Source organism: Etheostoma spectabile, chromosome 14, assembly GCF_008692095.1.
Source record: "Etheostoma spectabile isolate EspeVRDwgs_2016 chromosome 14, UIUC_Espe_1.0, whole genome shotgun sequence".
Lineage (NCBI taxonomy): Eukaryota > Metazoa > Chordata > Actinopteri > Perciformes > Percidae > Etheostoma > Etheostoma spectabile.
In genome coordinates, this window is record NC_045746.1 from 12,424,254 (window position 1) to 12,437,534 (window position 13,281).

Consider the following 13,281-nt stretch of genomic DNA (forward strand, 5'->3'; position numbering starts at 1 on the left):
ACAGGACACACAGGACACACCGGTTAACAATCGGGAGGGATTGTTTTGGCATCTAGTCCATTTTTTTCTGCATTCTGCGAGCAAATCTGGCCCTATTAATCAATTATAAACAACATAAAAGTTGTTTTATGTTAAAAATACACATACAATGTAAATGATTTGATTCTGAATGAATAGTAAAGTTCGCTTCAGCTTGGTTGGCTCCAAACCACTTTCAATGTGTCTTACACACCCCTGCACCACTTATGTAATAAGACTCTTTTATGTCATTGTCTTGATTGGTTGCATGTTTTCATGGAAAAGGGGGCTTTACACAACCTTATCACAACTGAATATTTGACTGTTGTGTTATACATTTTATGTAGTCTTGATTGGCGTGGTCATTTACATTTAACAGGTTGTAAGTCTAGTTCTTTAAGTAAAGTGCAGCACACCACAGTCAAGTTTGATCAAATAAACTGTAATTTGGGTAGCTCACCTGGTAGCGAATGCGCCCACATATAAAGGCTTACTCCTCCATGCAGCGGACGTGGGTTTGACTCCACCCTGCGGCCCTTTGCTGCATATCATTCCCCCTCTCTCTCTCCCCTTTTATGTCTCCATATGTCCTATAAAAATAAAGGCCTAACGTGCCAAAAAATAATCTTTAAAAAAATACAATAGTAATTTCCCACTACATTGTGGTTACTGACAATGCAGAGAGACTAAAAAATATATATATAAAAAATAAAATCTTATTCCACCTTTTACCTAGAAAATTACAGGATGGGGGTAAACCTTTTCTAATAAGGTTAAGGGCCTTTGTTCTTGTGTCACCCTGAGGTCACACTTTACATTTGTCACTCCACTATTGGTCAAAAAATCAGTTTTCTGTTATGTAGTGACATACAACATAACAGGACGGCTAGGCTTCTAGTCCCTTCAAAATACACACAGATTAACTGTATAGACTTTGAACTATGGATAGATTATTTGCCCTGGACGATTATTGGGCTGGTTTCTGGCGGTTTGCAGATGATCTGTATCTGTGTTTCATTTGCCTGATGATAACTGATTAAAGTTCATTAATTACAAAAGTGCAATTCTTTGGCTTGGCTACAGCTCCTCTGTCTGTCCCTCTGCTTCCATTTCACTCACCGCTGAGTCTGACCTCAAGAGTTGTGTGTTCATTCCAAGATCTTAATTTTGACTTTCATTAGCTATGTACTGTATATATGCATATCAGCTCCAAATATCGGTTTTATTTAATTTTTTGGTTTTATTTTGAAAAACCAGCATCGGTCGATTCCCATATTTAACCCTTGAGTTGTCTTTGATTCGACCATGAAAATCAACACGTCTTTGTTTGTTTTTTCGATACTTTTGGTGCTTTTTTTCAACGTTGTGGAGCTTTTTTTGACGTTTAACCCTTCTTTACTATGTATAAACACCACTTACAAACTTGTTTACACTATGTTTAAACTTTATTTTTGGAAATTGTGGTCAATAATCCTCTCTTTTTTTTTCTTCTTTTTTTTAAAGCAGAAATTATGAATTATTTAGACTAATATTATTAATAGCGTGAGGATACTGTTTCGAAACATTGCATAAAATACCCCAAATTCAATAGAAGTAGAGATTCGATCTTTTGTTGTACTTGCATAGCCCTATGTATGGAATCATTCATGTTATTTTGGGGTAATTAAAATTAGGTAGTTAACGAGAAACCCATATTTCGGATATTCACATTCCTATAGATATTTTGAAAACGGGTCAAATTTGACCCAACGACAACACAAGTGTTAACAACTAACGGCGTGTTCTTCACCTCCACCTGTCCTTCCATCTCTCAAGTAGATGTTGCCACAGACAACCTATTGGACTTTGAGGACAATGTGAATGTGGTGGTGGAGACCAATGGGAACGCAGAGGAGGATCAGCTGGATAACTGCAGGCCCTCTGAGACCACCACCACCAACAACAACTCTGCCTTGGTAAGGCCCTCCACTCCTCTGGTGAGGCGGATGCAACGCCCCTAAGTCTCACTCTAAACTTGTCTTAAGATCCATTTTCCATTTGAGATGTAAAAGATGTGATGTTGCAAGTCTTCTGTGTTTCAGATTGATTTGTCTTTGAATGTATTACACAGTTGAAAATAAAGTGAGATGTCTTAAATAGGTGTGTCTAACATGTAGTTATATGAAACTGCATCACCACACATCTTTGTTATTTTCACTGGGTGAATATTACACTTAATTTTCTTCTTTTTTCGTCTTTCCAGGAAATCGAAGATGGTTTGGATGAAGCCTTCTCCAAGTGAGATATTAGTCTTAATAGTTTAATTATTCAGTGAAATTTATACTAATTGATTCTCTCTGCTGCTTGTTAAAATAATACCCCCTCCCCCTCAATCTCTGCCTTGTCAAATCCTTCAGTGTACTGTAGTCCACTCTCACAATGCCTGGCTTTACAGCGCCACTTACTGACGATTTCCGTGTACTGCAGGATTGTTTTATTTGAGAAATCACTTGATAGCTAAACTTTAAAGTGTCCTCAATCTGTTGTGTGTTTTTGTCTCCAGCTGTGCTCTGGATAGCTATGGTTCATGTCCAGGTAAAGTTTAGTACCACTGTCGGCTGTTACAAGCCTTGTAGTATTGTAGTGCCTAATTACAGTACTAACCCAACTATAACCCATTTCTCATATAACCAGAAATTGCTTATTTTCTTTTCTTCCCGACAACCCTCTTGATAGTCTTTGTTTGTCTTGACTGGACTGACTCACTGGGAGTAATGGCACTTCGCTACACACACCGAGCGCTTTGCCGAGCAATTACTCTGTTTGTGGTCACTGGTGTGGAAGTGGAGCAGTGGGTCACTTGATCCTAGTGACAAATTAAACAACTTATCCCACGGATCAAGTGAACCGGATGTCTTAAAGTAATCTTGTTGACCTCCACCCCACTTCTTATCCCAGAGAGGGAAAAGGCAGTTTGCTGCCAAACCGAGGGATCTTAATTAGAAGAGATGGAGGCTTTAGTTACACAAACGTGTCTGGGAGGTCTGAGCTGCTGTGGAGGCAGCACTGAAATCACTACTCGACCCCAAACTTTAAAGAGCAAACGGCTATTCTTTCTAAGTGACATTTAGGCCTGAAGTGGGGGGGAAAAAAAGGGGATATCAAGTACTTGTGTTAATCACTCAAAAAGCAGTCCTACTGGCCTACGCTGTTAGCTAGAAAGCTCACCTTGTTAGACTTCAGTTTTTTTGTTTTTATTCCTTTTACTAATTAGTTTATTTGACTTTAACTCTGCTAAGAAGATAATTTCCCGCCTCCGGTGATGCTCTTACTCTGGGAAATGTTTGTATTAGAAATAATTATGAATAGACTCCCAGGCCTGTTTATTACGAGCCCTCATGTGACGAAAGAATGTAGTTTGTCTTAATAAGCCTCAGTAGTTTAATCCAGCGTCTGAGCTCTAGACAAGTTCCTCCATAGCTAGAAGCCGAACAGACTTCTATGACGAGTTCTGAACTCTGTATTGTGCTGTTTTATTAAAGTCTTCAGCCAACCCCTTGAACTGCCTTGCACATTGCAAATTTACACTTGAGACGTGTACATTTGTGTTTTGTGCATCTTTTTTTATCATAAAGTTTTATACTTTTATATTTCTTGTTTGTACCTATTTTAGACTTTTAGCACTGCCATTGAAGCACACCACATTGCACTTCATGACACAATCCTTGAATCCTTAATGCTCACTAGCGCTCCAAAAGTCAGTCTGTAGCTGGAAAAATAGTCACCAAAAAATGCACTATTCCCTCCAGTTGGAGTAACATTTGCTAAAATCTACAGCGCGCTGTACTTGTCAGTCGTTTTCAAAGATTTGTGTCAAGAGATTTAAAGAGATATTGAGAGACTAACTTGGGTTTTGGTCTATGATTGAAATTTGGTGTCTAATATGGAAACCATAGAACAAAACAAGCCACAACCTTTTCAAACTGTTTAACCCTTGCGTTGTCTTCCCGTCACAATTAAAAATCAGCACTTTTGAGGCTTTTTTATAAATGTTTTTAAATTGTTCTTATGTTTTTGTCCCATTTTTCAACACTTTTGACGCTTTTTCCCCCCGATGTTTGTCACTTTATTTTGACGTTTTCAGAACTACATAACACTAACTTATTAACGTTTAGTTTGAGTTATTTTTGGAATTTATGTTCAATGAACCTCATTTATAGGAAAATATACCTAATGTTTAAGTTAGAAAAGAAGAACTTAGGAATTATTTAGACTAAAATTAAAGGAATGTATGTTGATGGATAATCACAGACTGGAATAAGTCAACTTTTACTTTAAACCATTTCAAAACCACTTAAATTTTTTTTTCCAAATGCTATAAAAATCCCTAAAAAAAATGCTATTGCTAAAATGCTATAAAATTGAATAAGACATACACAACACCCCGAAATGAAGAGTAGAGATTTGTTCTTGCCAAAGAGCGTTGTGTGGAATTAATCAAGTTGTTTGGGGTAGTTACAAAGAACTTTGATGTATGAAAACGGGTCAATTTGACCCGAGGACAACATGAGGGTAAACAAACCGTAACAGAGCTTTTTCATCCTTCTCTTCTCCTGTCTTGTCAGACTGGCAGTGTCGCGTACTGACCCCCAGGTCCTGGACATTGGGGTGACGCCCCAAGACTGGCTCGCTGAACCCGACTGGGATTCCACCAATGGGAACACTTCCAACGCTCTCGACCCTTTCGGGGACGATGTCTTCGGCTTCTGACCACAACACAGCAGAGAAAGAGGCGACAACTGAGGGGAGGACGGGTGTCTTTATGTCTTCCTGGGAATGAGTGTGGAGTTGCGAGATAACGTTTGGCCTCCTCACTTTGTTGGTGCCCTCTTCACATGGACAAGTCTTCCGTTTTTGTGGAAACAGAATGGGCTGCTGCCCCTGCACACCAAAGCAATAATATCATCCTGTTCACGGTTACTGCATCTGTCCTATTATTATTATTATTATTATTATTATTATTACACCGCAAACATTCTTACAAACCTACGTTTACCTAGTTCATCTTACATCAGCATTTGTTGTCCTGTTGTTTGCAGTTACATTGTTCTGTTTCAGTAGCGTCGTAATCAATGTGTTGTATATGTGTTTAGTTATAATTTATAGATTTGTAATTATTTTTTTATGGATGAAGAGTAGGATTTAATTCCGACTGATGTACAGACTGCATCAACAGTCCTTAATAACAGCGGGACAATCAGCCACACTGCATTAAGGTTTCAATGGATGTAGTTTATTGTGAGGATTTAGCCATCCACCGGCCCTGGATTGTAAAGTGATGTCTAAAATGTAAAAAAAAATCAAGCTAGTTGTATTTATATGAACCTTTTGTATCAGTGGACATGTTACAGGCGGTACTTTTTCACTGCAGTGTAACAACGTTCTCTGGACGGACGCCCAGATGTGTTCATGGTTCGATTCCATTGTGGCCATTTCATGTACAATATCCACCAGCATTATACAGAATTAAAATATATTCATAGAAAAAAAAATGGACTTCTTTTTGGTACATAAATAGGATTTATAAACAATACAGTGATTACATTTACATACTGTACCAGCTGTATGTTAAATGGGGAACATATTGCCGAGGTCAAGCAAGGATATTTTAACCCTTGTGTTGTCTTCCCGTCAAAATTGAAAGTCAACACTTTAGTTGACGCTTTTTAATTGATTTTGTTTTCTTTTTCTTACGTTTTTGGCCCTTTTTTCAATATTTTTCACGTCATTTTATGAATTTATAATCAAGAAACCTCCTTTTTAGGAAATTATACCTAATGTTTGAGTTAGAAAAGCAGAAATTTTGAATTATTTCGACACATTAAAGGAAAGTATGTTGATGGATAATGACAGACTGGAATATGTCAACTTTTAATCAATACTATTTTAAAACCGCTTCAATTTCTTTTATAAAATTGAATAAGATACCCCAAAAATTAATGAAAGTAGAGATTTGTGTGGAATCAATCATGTTATTTTGGTAATTAAAAAGCACACTGATATAGGAAAACGGGTCAATTTGACCCGAGGACAACATGAGGGTTAAACTAAAGTGCTCAGAAAATTTAAATTTGAACATCTGCAATTCCATGTCTAACTGGTAAACTATTTGCAAATAAAGATAATAAACTAAAAGTAAAGCACCATTCAGACATACATTAGATGCACATCCAGTATTTAACATGTTACATTAAAAAGAAATTGGAACGGATTAAGACGTTCCATGAAAACTAAAATACAACAAAACATAGCAGAGCATGTGCCTCAGAAGAATAGAAGCAATGGCAACAAAAATACAAAATAACTTGCATAAAAGCAAAATTTAAAAATAAGATCCATCCTAACAGTTGCATATTGGATCTTTACGGAAAGGCTGCCTCTCTGTCCTCCTTTTCTTGTAAATTTAATGCCATTGTTTTCGATGACCTAAGGCAGTGGATAAAGAAGGAGCAGTCCACTAAGTAGCTGCTTAACCATTCAGAGCCTTGTAAACTAGTAATACTAATAACTGATTTAAAGCCAGGAAAACCAATGCAAAGTTATTTTCCCCCCACTCAAATATACAAGAACCTGTCTATTGTTGGAATGGTTACTTTGATTTGTGAGAAATCAGGTTATCCAAAGTCACTGTGAAACCTTAAAGTGATATGGAGTGAGCCTCCTTTTTCATAACTGCAAGGATCTTCCCAAATGATTTATGAAGATAGGCCACCTGAACACTGAACACTGCATGTGTTTGGATCACTGTGGTCACAGTTTGAGGGTTACTGTGTAGGCCTATATTGTTGTTTTTGCATCATCTTCTGACAAATGTTCATATTTGTTGATTTGATCCTTTGCGAATAGAACATTCATACTTATGACATGAGTGTGCAGTTTGTTTTTACCAGCAGCAGGGGGCAGTCTTGTACTAGCCAATCATGTGAAGACCAGCTATTTTGAGTCTGTAGCAGCATCTGATGCTGGTCACATCTTCAGCCCAGTCATTTGTATTCTCCATTTACGGATCATCACGTTATAGCATGTCTAATTCTTTCCAATATGCCCCTCCTCTTCCTGCTTCTATATTCTAATTGACAGAATCGATAAATAAAGATGTCATGAGGAGGTAAAAACTGCAGGATGTCTTGTGTCAGATTGATCTATAAACCACCAGCGGGAGGACATAATGGCAGGGGTCTTCAGCCTGTCTGATGTCCTTGTCACAGCTGTGACACACACACACACTTCAGGGGTGAAAGTCACGCAGGTTCTCCCCCTTTCTCTCCCTAACTAGGCTCTGATTCAGTGAAGCACGTTTTTTTTTTTTTACAATTCTTCCCGACAAGCTTACTTACCTGCATTATTTAACAGCCTTTTTTTCAAAGGGAGCTCCAACTCTCTGTCTCACTCTTTGTAAATTTGATGAAAAGCATGCACGCTGAGATGCCATGGCAATGTGTTGGAGCAGTTGGATGGAGAAATGGTGACATTCATTTTGCATTGTTCCTTCTTCTAGATGTACAGATAACAGCAGTGAGTGCTGGCTGACAGAGAAGCAGGGGACTAAATACAGTATTGGAAAGGGAAAAGAGCTCAGAAAGATGCGTGTAGGTGTGTGTCTGCGTATCCATGTCTTCATTTTTGACGTCCACGGCACATCAGACAGACCCAAGCACTCCCTGCCATCCAAGGCTAGAGCCAAGAACCAAACTGTTTGCATCATTAGGCTCCATCAGCCTCCTCTGACAGTATTCTGAGTCATCTGCCACTACCCCATTCATTATACAGCAAATTTCACCGTTTTACTTGACACCATTAGCTTGTGTGTGTGGGTACACCTGCGATTGAACACTCTCTGGAGCTGCAGTCTAATTTATGTTTTTGGTTCCACAGGATGCCCAGAATGGGCGGAGTGTGTGTGTGTGTGTGTGTGTGTGTTAGGAGTTGTTATAGTGATGCATGGCAGCTGCTAATCCAGACTCATAAACCAGTCTTGAGTTTAAAGGCCTGGGCCACGTCCATTGCAATCTAACCTTGTCACACCCCACATGCTGGAGGCCAGCGTTGACTCTCACCAAAAATGTTGAAGTGATCCAACATATTAGGTGGATATTGGTCTTGCAGTGAAGCATGAACATCCGCTTTAGCCTTTCCTGGAGCGGTCAACGCTTCTCGCGACCAGTGCGATGGGAAGGGCTTGATCTGGACCACAGTGGGATATTTTAATGTTGAGGTTTGATTGGATTCAATACAAGTATGTTCATTTTCATGATCAATTACTCTGTAAAACTTAGTGATTTATTATCAGTGGTAAAATGTTCCTATCATATTTTTTCCAGAAGAACCGGACTGAAGTGTATTACTGTGTCATGCATCTATATATATATACATGAAAAGTCCATTTGCTGAGGAAGATCATATACTATTACTGAAAGTCTGAAAGTAGGGCTGGGCAATATGGAGAAAATCAGATATCGTGATAGCTGATGATATCTGGTGATTTTGTATTCTTGTCCTGATACCTCGATGACGATATTGTGGCAATATTATAAAAACTCAAAAAAATCTCAGTAAAAGGCAACACTTAAGCCGTTTACGATATTATGATATCCAAAATCTGAGACGATATCTAGTCTCATGTCACAATATTAATATAATATCGATATATTGCCCAGCCCTGACTGAAAGCTCCAGAACTACTACTGAATGAGCCATGTGGTGTGATTTTTCACTCAATAATCAATTAACATTTCAAGAAAACATCATCATAATTAAATTCTGGCTCATAAACTAATTTATTAATCATTTAATTTATAATTATGAATAATTAATTTCAATTATCCTTTTTTAACACGGTGTTACATTCGGCTTTCCCCATCATGACAAGACCGAATACTATTTCTAACTGATATTTGATAATTTGATGTTTCTAACTGACAAGAATGTACAGCAAACACCAGGACACGTAAATGGTGCATTGAAAATATTTTATTTCTTTCCTGTGTTAATACATAATTAGACATTTATATTTTCATAGAAATAGCATATATACCATGGGTTTGAACGATAGCAGAGTCATGCTAGCCCTCATGAACAGGTTTTATCCCATGAACATCAAAATGGCTCAAACACAGACGTCATGATGGTACATAAAACACTGACTCCATTATTCTGCTGTAAATCCATGCTTCTTGGTTATTTGCTTCGACATCAAGTACAAATATATGCCATAGGTAAAGGGCCCTGTTCTTTACTATGTGTAGGACCTTAGGGTGAGTATTCAAGGTTCTCAACAGTCACTCATCCAGTCATCTACAGTACAGGCAAACTAGGCGTTACTATGGAACCCATGCACCTTCTGGGCAAGACCCGCCCTTCAATGGCATTCACACGCCACTATTGGCCAGGCGTCAATGCTTACGCAACGTAACGGAACCCGATTTTTTCAGGTCCTATCCCCTGACCTATCTGAGGTCAATGCCTAACCCCAACCAATCGGGCTGCTCCGGAGGGCGGGACTTGCCTAGAAGTGGCGTGGGATCCATAATAACATGCAAACTAGGGTAGATGGGATGATTTTAACCATTTTTGTAGACTTCCGTTGGCACATGACTATTAGATAAGCAGGAATTCAATTGTTTTTAAGGCCTGAGGTTAATGAGAAACTCATGTTGTTATATTGGGACGAATTGCACTACTAGATTATTTATTACGTTAACATTTCTTAAGTCTTATAGGTGTGAGAACTGAGGGTCTAAAACATCCATACAAGAGAAATAATCTTGCTTTGGTGGGATTGGACTGTAAAGGCAAGCAAGCATATGTTTGAAAAAAATCCAGGTTTTTTAATTTACTAAAATGTATAAATGACGGCCTGCCAAACCTGCATGGGTACAAAGTTAAGCAATAACTGATCAGATATTATTTGGCCATTGTGCTACATTTTATGACCGGTATATGCAATTTTTTGTTTTCATTTCCACTTCTTATTGTTTCCAATTACATTTTCTGTCCATATTCCTTTCATATTTGCTTCAATGATGATCCCTAAAGTTCAAATTTGAACTTTGTTTCTAGATTTCAACTTACTAACACCTCTGTTAACATTCAAAGGAGCTTTTAAACTCCAAACTAATGATCTTCTCTCTTTCTGTGGCTGTCACTTGTAATTTTATTCCCACATCTGTCCTCTCTGTCTGTCTTTAGGTCTCTTTCCCAGTCTCAGTCTCCATATTGGCACATGCCTCATTGGATGTTCACCTTGAGCAGCTGTCGAGTCGCCTCCTGCAGATTCAGATAGACAGAGACAGAGCTGTCTGGGCCAGGCCGGCCTTCTGCTGCTCCCCCCAATGTGTCAGTTTGGACCACAGCCAGCCAGAGAATGGACTTGGTGCATGAGTGTGTATGTGTGTGTGTGTGCTTGGATTAGCCCGATACTAGAAATATTACCACTTCAGGTACATTATTACTGTTATTAAGCACTTTGATACTTTTATCAACGAGTATTTCAGATTAATGTTCAGTGATCCAGAGAGTGTTAACCCCCATACATCCATTTTAATGAGAAATCTAGAAAAGTTCCCCTTGTCCATGTGAGTGGCAAGATGATTCCTTCAATTAATCACAAAATGAAGATAAAGTTATTTAGATTTCCGAAGACAAGAAGATGCAGCTGCTTATTTCAAAGAGTGTGATGTCAGTAGTTCAAAGAACAGTCCGACCTTTTGAGTAACGAGCTTGTTGTCTTTCAAACTCTTGTCGGCTAAGAAAAGCACTTCAAAACAAAGTCCTAGCCTGATAATAAGACAGGAACTGACATTGTTTCCCATCATTCAAATGAAAGAGTTGTTTTTCGGTAAGATGATATACAACTTGTACAGCTGCATCCACCTCATCCACGCTTGCGGACATTTCTTAACTACTAGCTAGCTAGCTATGTAAAAAGATGTCGCCCCATAGTTAATTCTGCCAACCAGCTCTGATTGTTCGTCTGCAAATCCAAGCAGTGGTGTCGGTATAACATCAACATCTTGAGATATGTGTGGTGACTCAGAAGTCTGAAATCAGGCTAGCCAGGTTAGCACGAAGACTGGAAGCCTCATTCCCATCTGACTTGATTTGGCATACACATTCCTCACATTTGTGGGACTGTTTCTTTAAATAGTAAAACTACTTAAACTACTTCGACTGTGTTGTCTGATCACGTCGGTATCTAAAAGTTAGATGACGTGTTGTCCGATCACGTCAGTAATAACAAGTCCGTACGACGTGTTGTCTGATCGCACAAACCGAACTTCAGAGTTGTTCCTGAAAGACTACACTCGAAGGCAGAGTGAGTCTCTCCAGGAGGAAATTTATAGTCATTCGTGTGAAAAGTGACAGAAATAGTCCTGTCAAGGTTGAATAAAACAAGAGCTAGAGAGAAAAAAAAAAACGGCTCCTTTTCTCACCTCCACACAGGTGGCCAAACACAGCTGGCAGATCACAGATGGCCAATCACAGCGTGACGTGGGTGTAGAGATAGCTGGCTTCCGAAAGTAACAAAAATGCACAAAAACACAGCTCCACCTAAGTTTGATGCCAGAAAGGTGTGTGGGCAGAGGTTCAGAAGCTATTCTACAGTAGCGTGTACTGGCCCTTTAAGAAAATAGAAGTAAGCTACTTGCTGTGAATGGAAAGGAGAGTATGGCTGAGCCAACATCTGCGCAACCATCTTCTCCTGATCTCTTCTTCATGAAAGACAGAGACTAAAGGCATGACAGCGAGGAGGAAACACATCTTCTGACTGAAATCTTTCCCTGCTTTCACCAACTACAACCACTCTGACTCCAGCTTCGAACAGGCTCTCTCAGACGCTACCAGCTCCTCTCCCCTCGAAAGAAACAATCACATTCACATCCCCAGCGTCTTTGTCGGACCCGCTTGTTCTTCAGCCCTCGTGTTGTCTTCCTGCCGACCTGCCGACCTGCAAATTTGTTTTTTTCTGAGTCAAAATTCCAAATGAAAAACCTTTTGACACTTTCCCCCGATGTTGTTTGTCACTTTTTCAACGTTTGTTGACTTTTTCTGAGCCTTTTGAAATGTTTGTGGGTTTTTTCCCCCCACAAATTCTTTAAGCATTTTAGCACTTTTATTAAAATTAATTTTATTTTTGTAAACATTTTTTCACATTTTAGTTACTTTTATTCACGTTTATTGACATTTTTTGACATTTTTTTTTAATTTTACATTGTCACACACAAGTTTATCAATTATTTTATCCTCCAAATACTATAAAATCGACAAAAAACACCCAAATTCAATGAAATTAAACTGATTATTTGTTTAACTTGTGAGGAGTGCTGTTGGGAGCACCCACGTTACTTTTTTGGACAATTTGTTTGAAAGAAACCCAAATTTCTGATATAGAAACTTTTTGAAAAGAGGTCAAATTTGACCTGAAGACCACAGGAGGGTTAATTCTGCTGTGTTTTACAGGACAGCCATGATGCCCCACTTCTGTCATTGTCTCTTTCTCTGAGTCTGTGTGCAGGTACCTTCTTTCTTTATGTCAGACGGTTTGTGTCTACCCCCGGCTTGAGTTCCCAAACCACCACTGGAGTCACTTATTCATTCTACACAGTCATTCTGCTGAATCTCTTTTCCCACTAGATGCATTTGTTTTACGCCCATTCGTATTGTTTGACAGATTGGTGTGAATTATACTGGTCCCTTTTTTCAGAGTAACCTAACATCAGGCTGAAAAGCAATGTTTCACCTCTGACCAGTTGGGGTCACAAAATTGTGCTTTGTTGCACTTGAAACCATAGTTCAGAACCGACACGAACACACACGCCTGTTAACTCGATAATAAAGCCGTCATTTTTTTTTCTTTCAACTCAGGGCAGGACCACATCTCGCAAATACAGATTTTCATCCGAGAGACGCTGTGATTGGTGGAAAGGATATGGAGCAAGGGACTGGCAGCGACATAACCAATCGCACTATCACAGACGCTCCACTTAGCACCAACGGCCATGTGTATTTTAAAATGAATGCAGCCTACTGGCAGTCTGGCACCTGGGTGCTCCGCAGCTCAAGCACCTACGGTATTGAAACCACACCCAAAGGTGATGTCACAGTTCCATGGAGTACACCTGTACATCCCTATATAGAGTCTGGCTCAACGGATATACATCACTGGGATAAAGCCCGAAATATCTCTGCTATCTATTTTGCAAGTCATCTGGGCAAGTCAGAGCA

The 13,281-nt window shown here is 39.1% G+C and overlaps 1 protein-coding gene and 1 long non-coding RNA gene across 3 annotated transcripts in view; both read left to right on the forward strand.

Annotated features, from left to right (window-relative positions):
* ldlrap1a (low density lipoprotein receptor adaptor protein 1a) overlaps nucleotides 1-5,545 on the forward strand; it is a 19,813-nt gene extending 14,268 nt beyond the window's left edge. Inside the window, exons 7-10 of one of the 2 annotated variants that reach the window (XM_032534925.1) lie at nucleotides 1,837-1,973; nucleotides 2,261-2,295; nucleotides 2,561-2,592; nucleotides 4,623-5,545. In XM_032534925.1, coding sequence (XP_032390816.1) covers nucleotides 1,837-1,973; nucleotides 2,261-2,295; nucleotides 2,561-2,592; nucleotides 4,623-4,669 — 251 coding nt within the window. In that variant the 3' untranslated portion in view covers nucleotides 4,670-5,545. The remainder of the gene's footprint in view (nucleotides 1-1,836; nucleotides 1,974-2,260; nucleotides 2,296-2,560; nucleotides 2,593-4,622) is intronic. The other variant, XM_032534924.1, reaches the window with a different exon arrangement.
* Nucleotides 5,546-6,794: 1,249 nt separating this feature from the next.
* Nucleotides 6,795-13,076, forward strand: LOC116701301 (uncharacterized). Its single transcript, XR_004334890.1, has 3 exons — nucleotides 6,795-6,806; nucleotides 7,981-7,985; nucleotides 12,948-13,076. It is a non-coding gene; the product is annotated as an uncharacterized LOC116701301 (long non-coding RNA).
* The last annotated feature ends 205 nt before the right edge of the window (nucleotides 13,077-13,281 follow it).